At 46.3% G+C, this 9,813-nt stretch overlaps 1 protein-coding gene across 1 annotated transcript; it reads right to left on the bottom strand.

Moving 5' to 3' along the window:
* Window positions 1–484: 484 nt before the first annotated feature.
* On the bottom strand, window positions 485–9,376 carry naa30 (N-alpha-acetyltransferase 30, NatC catalytic subunit). Its single transcript, XM_063222333.1, has 4 exons — window positions 8,350–9,376; window positions 3,010–3,133; window positions 2,558–2,613; window positions 485–627 (listed from the first exon to the last, which is right to left on the bottom strand). The coding sequence occupies exons 1-4, from the start codon at window positions 9,184–9,186 to the stop codon at window positions 490–492; spliced, it is 1,155 nt and encodes a 384-aa protein (XP_063078403.1). The 5' UTR covers window positions 9,187–9,376; the 3' UTR covers window positions 485–489.
* Between the last annotated feature and the right edge of the window lie 437 nt (window positions 9,377–9,813).

The raw sequence follows: 9,813 nt of genomic DNA, 5'->3' as shown, positions 1-9,813 counted from the left end.
CATCATCATCATCATCATCTCTACTCTCGTTATACACACACACTTACACAGTCAGGGCCTCTTCATATACACACACACACACTGTCTGGGCAACTCTACTGTCGTTATATGCTTCTCAGAGTATAAAACATAGTCCTCAGGTGGGGTTGGGTGGGGAGAGGGGCAGCGCGAGTGTCCTTGTTCCGGGTCAGGTGGAGCGGGGGGAGAGGCAGGGTGAGGGTCCTCCGTTTGGGTCGGGTCGGGTCAGGGTGACGGCAGTCCAGTGGGGGGACACTGTGACAGGGCACAGGGGGGCCAGCATGTGTGTGTGTTTACGGAAGGTGGAGGCAGGTAAGTGGGTAGGCTGAGGTGGAAGGGGGAGGGGCTTTGTCAGTGCAGGGAGAGGGCGTTGGGATGGATGCCTATGTGTGTTTGTGTGCGCGTGTGTGTGTGTATGTGTGTGTGTGTGCGAGCGTGTGTGTGTGTGTGTGTGTGTGTGTGTGTGTGTGTCTAGCGGAGCCAGAGTTTGAGCCTGAGGGCGTCAACGCCGTTGAGATAGTAACGGAAGAGGCGCTTGTCCCGAACAAAGCCAAGATTCTCATACAGCTTCAATGCAGACTTATTGGTGATCTCTGTCTCCAGGACAACCTACGAAGGACGGACACACACACACACACACACACACAGAAGAGAAGAGAAGACTGTGAGAGACATAAGTGATACCAAACTTCAGGACAACCCACCACACAAACACGCAGGCGCGCACACACGCAGCACAAGGGGTGTAAATAATAATCGATTTGTAACGATGCATTGATCCAACAGCTGACAGTTCGCTTAATCCATGCAACCACAAGACAATCGATTAATTACTTTTGTTATTGTTGCATTCGTTTTTTTCTCATGCAGTAATGTTAATTTTGACTGTAAATGTGTCTCAATGAAAATGCATGCAAATATTATAGCTTTACTTATTTTTTTTATGTAAATAAAAGCCTGTAAGGTAAAATATGAACCAGTTAATTAAAATGAATCAAACTGTCCAGCATTCTTCAGTATCAAAAATAATCAAATCGTTTCCTTCAGAAATATTGGATAGAATCACAATGAAGGCTCTGAGTTACAACCCTAGCGCGCGCACACACACACACACACACACACACACACACACACACACACACACACACACACACACACACACACACACACACACACACACACACACACACACACACACACACACACACACACACACACACACACAGACACAGACACACACACACACACACACACACACACAGAAAAGAGTGTGCGTGAGAGAGAGAGACTTGGTGGTCTCTCTTGGTTTTTCAAGACAACCTGCTACACACACACGCAAACACAGTAAAGGACTGTGTGTGTGAGAGAGAAAGAGAGAACGAGAGAGAGAGAGAGAGAGAGAGAGAGAGAGAGAGAGAGAGAGAGATCAAGAGCGAGAAAAGGAAGAGATAACAGAAAAAGTGAGAGAAGAAATCAAAAGAGAGGAAGGACAACTACCTAGCGAGCAAAGCATCAGTTCCAAGCTATGAGCTTTACCAGTGCTTTGTTTGCCTTCTTCACTTCTTATAAGATTTTACTTGCTTTCATTCTTGACTTACCTTCATCCTTTCATTTTTCTTTGCTTTTGGCAACGCTAATCTACAAAGTCAAACCAGCATGGCGTGATATCGGCACCTGCCTTATGGGAAAATATTTATTACCTCAGCTGTGACAGGTAATAATTCCACGATAGCCGCTTTGGCTAGCCTAGCAAACCATCTGACTAGCTATTTTACCTGGCGCATTGGTCTAGCATAGTGCTTTTCAACGGGGGCTCTACAGCCCACCCTAAGGGAGCGTTGAAAATGAGACCGCTGAAAGGGGGGGTGGGGGAGTAGTGCGGAGATACCATTGGGGGTCTATTTAATTTTTTAATACCAAGAGGGGCGTTGGCAGACTTATGATAAGATCAGGGGGGCGTTGGAAGGCTTATGATGAGGTCAAGGTGGTGTTTGTCCAAAAAAAGATTGAGAACCACCATCAGAGATCTAAAAGGTACTCAAAAATGTACTCACAATGCTCGTTTGTGCATAACAAGACTGAGTTATCGGTACAGGAGTCATTGGCGTCAAGCCCTGCACTAGCATTAGCACTAGCTTAGCATTAGCATTAACGCTGAGGTGAGCTGCTATAGAGTAGAGATACTTTATTTATCCCGAAGCGCAAACACACACAGAGGCATGTTACCCATCATGAGACCAAGACGGAAGGAGCAAGAGAGATAATGTGAAGGAGAGATGGGGGGGGGGGGGGGGGGGGGGGGGGGGGGGGATGAAGAGGAAGAACGCTAGAGAGAGGGGGGGAGAGAGAGGAGAGACACAGAGAGGGAGAGAGAGAGAAAGAGAAGAGAGAGAGGAGAAGAGGAGAGGGTCTAAGCAATAGATGAATAGGAATAGAGCGTTGGGGGGGATGAGATGGTGGGTGAGTGAGGCCAACACTCCTCACTGTAGGTGTGTGTGTGTGTGTGTGTGTGTGTGTGTGTGTGTGTGTGTGTGTTCACCTCATCACAGTCTCCCTCCACCATGGCATAGATGGCCTTCTTCACCAGGTTGGTACCTACAGGAGACACAACAACATATCAAAATCGCGCACACACACAACCTTTCTCTTATTCACACACATACATAATGGGTTGCTATGGGTGCCAAATGTGAACAGGTTCCGGTCTGCTTAAAGGGGTGTGTGACATCTACTTAACCTGAAACAAAATTAGTTTTGCTAACTAATAAGTTACAGCATTAGCCTTTGCCATGTTATAGATTCAAGAACACCTACACCCTCACCAACCCCAGAAAGTTACAATGACCGATTTCTTGTATAACATCAATGCATCTCATCCAATTCAATGGAACAGTTTTTGAGTCTGCATAAAGGGGGATCCCTCCCCCTTGCGAAATGAGAACCCGGAAACAATTATGGGCCAGACTGAGAGACAGACACCACGGTACTCACCAATGCTTTTCCTGCGGTGTTTCGAGTCCACCGCTAGCATAGCAATGTAGCCGCGGCGAAACATCTTCTTATGCATGTCCAGCTTACACACGATGGCCCCCACGCACTCCCCCTCTACCACGGCCTACAGACACACAGACAGACACACGCACACACGTCAAAAATACAGTTTAATGCTCAACACAAAATACATTTACCATGGAAGGAGAGACCATATTAAACATATGCAAAATATACATAAAACATGAAGTACCCTTCATAAAACTAGGCCCTGCAGTCTGTACTTGTCTTGTACGCCTGCTGTAGGCCTACTCGGCTGAACTGGTGTTGTTATGCCTGGTGGGTTGTATTTGAACTTGTCTTGTTGTTATGCCTGGTGTATAGTATCTAGGCGTGGGCAATATGGCAAATATGTCATATCACAATTTTTTGACATAAAATCTTGATTCCAATTTTTTTTTTTTATCACAATCCTCCATCGAAAAATAAGTAAGTAAAACAAAAAAATTAAGAACAGGCATTTTATACTTGCAACTTGTAATTAGAAGTTAATTAAATGTAAACACACTGAAGACTCTCATAAAGTGCACAATTGAAATACAATAATGCAAAGAATAAAAGTGAAGACAACAACATTAAGTAAGTAGACATTACTCAACAACCTCACTGCAAGACGAGACGATCTATATAATTTCTTCACTTTGGCAGATTCGTGACGATCTTGTACTCAATTACACGATTCATGTTTTAATATCGTCACATCGCCCAACCCTAATTGTATCTGTCTGCACTTGTGTTATTGCTATGGCTGGTGTATTCTGTATTTTCCCCACACGCTGTATGTTGGTCTGGGTATCCTCTTTTGGATAAGGCATCTGCTAAATGCAATGTAGGTATAGCCATTAATATAAACAAGGACTGCACAACACTCCACAGACACACACTTCAAAGACACACAACTCACAATAAAGCACCTCTCACACTTACAAGCCAAGCAGAGGCAAAGAAGACACACAACCCCAATAAAACATCACACACTTAGGCTCCAAACAGAGAGGCAAAGAACTAAAATAAATCACACACCCCCAGCAGGACACCACAGGTAGGGTGTGTGTGTGTGTGTGTGTGTGTGTGTGTGTGTGTGTGTGTATGTGTATGTGTTTGTGTGTGTGTGTGCGCGCGCATGTGTGTGTGTGAAGTTGAGAAAGTGCCTACAGGATGAGGCTACAGCGGCAGGCCAGCCCCACCGTGTGTGTGTGTGTGTGTGTGTGTGTGTGTGTGTGTGTGTGTGTGTGTGTGCGTGGAATATGTCTGTGCATTCTAATTGTTAGCAACCAAGTTACCCATGTAAACCTCTCAACACTGGTCCTGCTTGAGACCGTGCACTCGCGCACACACACAAACACTAGGAAGCAGGTGTCAGGGTCTCACACTCACACACACACTCACACACAGTGTCAGCAATAACACAGAAACAAACACACACACAGTCAGCAGTAACACCAATAACATTCAGGCGCACGCACACACACTCACACAGTCAGCAATAACAAACAGACAATCACCAATGATGACACAAAAACACCCACACACTGGGTTCATTCTAATATGTAGACTCACATCCTCCCTTGCTCACTTGACTCCTTGTGGTTTTGTGATGACGTCACCCACAACAAAATTGTATTTCAATATGTCGCAAAAGAGCTATTCTAATGTAATTTTCTCATATGCAACAGGATGGTGAATGAAGAATAGTCCCCCAAAAGTTGTTGGGGCTAGGCTGACTGCGGGGACACTTAATCGTTTTCTCCATGGAGGCGGGGCGTTAGCAAAAGGCGAGGCCACAGGCACGGGGACGGGAGTCCGCATATTGGAATCCACTCACAGTCTGTCCCGAAGCTCGGCTGACTGTGAGAATGTTGTCTGTCTACTGCAGTTGGATTATTCGCTCCACAGCGCCACTGTTACCCCACGCACTGCGCTGCGGTCGGTTAAGCTTTCATATTGACGACTGACGAGCCAATCAAATTCAGTCTAGCTGATGCTTTGCTTCCTCATCAATATTTATCTACATTGGGTCAAGTAGCGATGCATCACCTCTTTTTCTCTCTCTCTGTCTCTCTCTTTCATTCAGTGTTATTGATGCTTTCAGGCTCTCTCTGTGTGTGTGTGTGTGTGTGTGTGTGTGTGTGTGTGTGTGTGTGTGTGTGTGTGTGTGTGTGTGTCTTCTGAGATTTATCACATTATTTTCTGTAGGCAACACTTTTGTCTTGCTAAAATCTGCCATTTCGGTGTTCATTAAATGATCAATCTTTCTTCAACGCAACAAATGTATTTTTGTACATAAAACCTTATTTGGGAGGGCTGTACATTTCATGCACGGCACCTAGAATACTAATAGGAGACCAAAGCAATACAATACACACAGCTCCTAGAATACTTTAGGACAGTGGTTCTTAACCTTTTTTCTTAAAGCACCCCCTTGCCGGTGCTCAAGACAAGACGCGCACCCCCAACCCAAATTTCTAAATGTGTATACATACTAAAAATATGATTTGAGCGATTAATTACAATGATTCTTGCTTGAGACATTAATCAATACCTTAGTGACCTTAAATGGAGACCAAAACATGTTTTAATTTGGTTTTGATGTGGCCCAATTACAATGTTACCAAGCAGAATTTTGGTCACAACCTCAACACAAAAAAAATTCTGTGCACCCCCTGGAATCTCTGGCGCACCCCCAGGGGGTGCCCGCACCCCAGGTTAAGAACCACTGCTTTAGGAGACCAAAGCAGTTTTTTCCTTTTGCTCTACGTTACGTGTGCAGGTCGGGGGAGCAAAGTGCTAAGTAAGCGGCCAATCACATGTGAGAGCGGTCTGCTGGGGGCCGTGGACGTGTAGAGTGCACACAAGCAGCTATAGAATACTTTCGTGGAGACCAAAGCAGCTGGCTGGCAGGCTGGCCAGCACTGTACACATACAGCATATAGGACACAGAACACAATAGCAGCGCTCCCAGAATACTACTACTGAGGTTTCGCATGGCTGACACCCAATCTGCCTTGTGTTGCGTTTCACACATCATAAAGACTTTGTTTAGACTACGTTTTCTTTTTTTAAATTTTTGTTAGGGATGCTTACATATCGAAACATCTTGCCAAGAAGTTGTGCTGTTGCTTATGACTTCACTCCCTGGACAAACATGAGCTGGATGGATGTGCGTGTGTTGGTTTACGTAAGCTGCTGGACACCTTACTTTCCTTTGGATAGTTACTCCATTCTACTAATAGAAATCATGTTGATGTATGATACTTTAAATTCCTTGAGGAATAAGAAAAGTTACTCTACCCTATTCTACAAATTAGGAATTCCCTCACACAACACTATACAACAAGTCATATTCACAACCATCATCATTGACTTAATCATCGTATTTCTGGATACACTCAAATTGAAGTTCTTTCTCTTTTTTCTGCGATTGTTGATTGGTGTACTTTAAACTGTATTGGAAGGTGCATACATCCAAGAGAAGAAACATCAGCCCAATCAGAAGATGCTTGAAGAAGATCTTTGATCGAAACGTTGCGGTCCTCAATAAATTAAATTATGCAAGCAGTGTGCAAATCCCTTTACCCCTTTTAACATCTGTATTTTAAAATGCACAATGCAATAACACTACAAATCTGCATATTACAGTGCATATTACAGCTGTAGCACTTATTGCACCTAGAGTATTATACTGATTATTGGACAGCAGACAATGCACAATACTGAGGAATAGAAGATCTGTTTTGAGCTCTCTGTGCTGAGCTGAAGGTCTGCAATTAACTCGGATGTTCTCTTGCTTGCTTTGAAGGGCCTACTAGGGGCACGTAGCAGGCGAAACGAGCGAGGCAAAGAGAGGCGAAATTCAGTGTTCCATTCTGACAGCTCACTGTCATCAGTTCGCTACGGTGAATCAAATGGTATGAAACGGTAACAGTTACTGTTGATTTGATTGGCCACTGCTTTTGCATAATATTAAACTTGGTCGAATAATTTCGCTTCACTTCGCTCCTGTTTGCTTGCCTTCGCCTCCCTCATAGGATTGAATGGCGAAGTTTGCTTCACTTGGCCAAACTTGCGTGAGCTGTTCTCCTGCCTGTTTTCAAAGTCTGCACTGAACTGAGCTGTTCTCTTGCCTGTTTTGAGGTCTGCAGTATACCGTCCCCCTGCCTGTTGTGTTCTGGGATGTACGGACCTCTGCTTCTGCCTGCCCTGTAACTCCTGCACGTGGTAACTAGTGTTGGTGCAGTAGCTTTGTAAACTTAAAGAGCCACTTGGTGATTGGTGAGGCCAGACCCAACATAAGGCACGCACAAACACACACTGCTCTGGGGCACTCAGATCACATTTCAGTGTGTGTGTGTGTGTGTGTGTGTGTGTGTGTGTGTGTGTGTGTGTGTGTGTGTGTGTGTGTGAGAGAGAGAGCGAGAGAGCGAGAGAGAGAGAGAGAGAGAGAGAGAGAGAAGGGGGCATGCGAGCTGGTGTGTGTGTGTGACAGAGAGAAAGGGGGTGAGATGGTGTGTGTGAGTGGTCAAGAGGCTTGCTTGTGGCCCAACACCTGATACAGCAATATAGGGCCTCGCTGAATTACGGCCGTTTAGCACTTGACAACCAGTGGCATCAGGTTACAGTGCACTACTCGGACTGACCAGAAACTCTCTGTGTGTGTATGTGTGTCAGAGTAAGTATTTGTGTGTGTGAAGGGGAGGGGGTGTGACGTTCATAAAAATAGCTGTGCTAGAGCCACATGCAGAAGTGATAACCTGTCACCACACACACATACCTACTCTACACATTGCTACAGAGCAGAGCAGTGTGTTGCACCAATGAGGACCGCACCTTCTTCAGGAGGAATTCATCCATCACACACACACACACACGCACACGCACACGCACACACACACACACACACACACACACACACACACACACACGCGCACACACACACACACACCTAGCTGGGTTAGGTTAAGTAAGACCAGAGTGATCAGTATCCTTCTCATTTGCCTCTAGACTGGACTAGCTCATTCAATTGCAGAATCATACAGCGGAGAACAGCATTTTGAGATTCCTTGACTTAAATAGAACATGCTAACCTGTGTGTGTATGTGTTTGAAAGAGGGGTTTGCTAACCTGTTTGTGTACGTGACTGTGTGTATGCGTGTGTGAGAGAGGACTGTATTGTACATTTTCTGGGACCCTACAAGTCACTGTAGTCTAGTCTATGCTATATTTCACGTCACTGCCGGGTGAGTTGACAGCTTGATAGACAGGCTACCAGGCTATACGTACCAGGAAACAGAGTTGAGGCCAGTTGTGGATGAAGTACCGATAGGTGTAGATGGAGTAGGGCTCCGACAGGTCTTTCGTGATGAGTCTCATGATCCCGGGCATCTGTAGCTCCGACTCGTAGCGGACGTAGTGGATCTCTGTCTCGTCGTGTTCCCCGGCGTCGCTGTTCAGGTCCAACCTCGCTAGCTGAGCCGCGGCGGATGAGGAGGACTCGTCTACGGGGCTGGGTTGCTGCTGCGGGCCGCCTTGCTGGTGGAGGACCGCTTTATCCAGGCTTTCGCCTGAATGTCTGTGTTGATGTTCCGTGCCGCCCGTACTGTTGGGTTTCGTGTTCTGGTCGCTGGCTGCAATGGCACGGGGGCCGTGGGAAGCTTCAGAGTTTGGCTCAGTCCGCGTCTCTCCGTGGCCCTCGCCGTTGTTGGACTGGAGCTGGCAGCAGCTCGCACAGGGCCCACGTTTGGGAGGCTCGCAAGAGCATTTTGTTTCGCTCGCACAGCTGTCAGACCGAGCTGGGGATTGTCTCAGTTCGTCTGGGGTTTCGTTTATGTGGTTGAGGCTAAAGCCGTCCTCCATGGAAGAGGTTACGCCGTTGACTTGCTGCTCTTCTGTTCGATTGTGGTGGTGCTGAGTTGACTCCGAGTAGGAAAGCGAGCACTTCTGGTTTGTATTTTTGACTACTTTGCTGTCCGAGGCGTGCTGTTCCGGTAGTTTGGCAGGGGTTAGCAATTCCTGCTGCTCCCCTTCCCCGGGTACACCGCACCCATCCCCGGGGAAGGGAGTAATTTCAGCCGGGGATTCTGCTAAGGCGCTGCTAGGCCCAGTCGGCACTGCGGCCATCCCACCTCATTCAGAGGAAAATAAAGACTACAGAAACGCAACGAAGAGCTAAATGTCCAGAGTGTTACAACGTCTTTAAAACAGATTTCCTACCATTGTTTAAAAACGTTGAAATTCCGATGGTGAGGGTGTCTTCTTCGGCTTTCCTCGAGACCCTGAACGTCTCTTTCCCCCTCGGCTTCCCTGTTCCTCGCTGCCGTAAATTGCTGTCGCAGCAACCTCCATTGTAGCTGCAAAGCGACTGTCACTTTACGACAGTTATCGGAGCGAAATGAATTCAGTCACAGTACCTTCGACCTTCGCAGTCGAGCAGCTGTGCGAAAGAGATGTGTGAAAGCATATTACGTCAACAAAATGTCCAATACTTCTGGAAAGAATTACTAAGTCGACATTTGTGAATGCTAAATGTGATGTAATACTGGTAAGTAGGCCTAAACTATGGATTCAAAAGACCATTTTTTAGCCTATATAATGGCAATTGATAATGTCCATCTGGGGTCATCAGCTAATGATCTAGCTAAAAGTGTTTTCATGGAGACTGTGAGCGAGGCACTTGAGACATGCAGGCCGCAGAGGACATAGACAGTAAAGGCTGTCTGTCTGCAAGGTCTCTCTCCCAATGAAACA

This window comes from Engraulis encrasicolus, chromosome 18 (assembly GCF_034702125.1).
Source record: "Engraulis encrasicolus isolate BLACKSEA-1 chromosome 18, IST_EnEncr_1.0, whole genome shotgun sequence".
NCBI lineage: Eukaryota > Metazoa > Chordata > Actinopteri > Clupeiformes > Engraulidae > Engraulis > Engraulis encrasicolus.
Note: the sequence above shows the minus strand (reverse complement) of the source record. Positions and strands in the feature narration are given on the sequence as shown.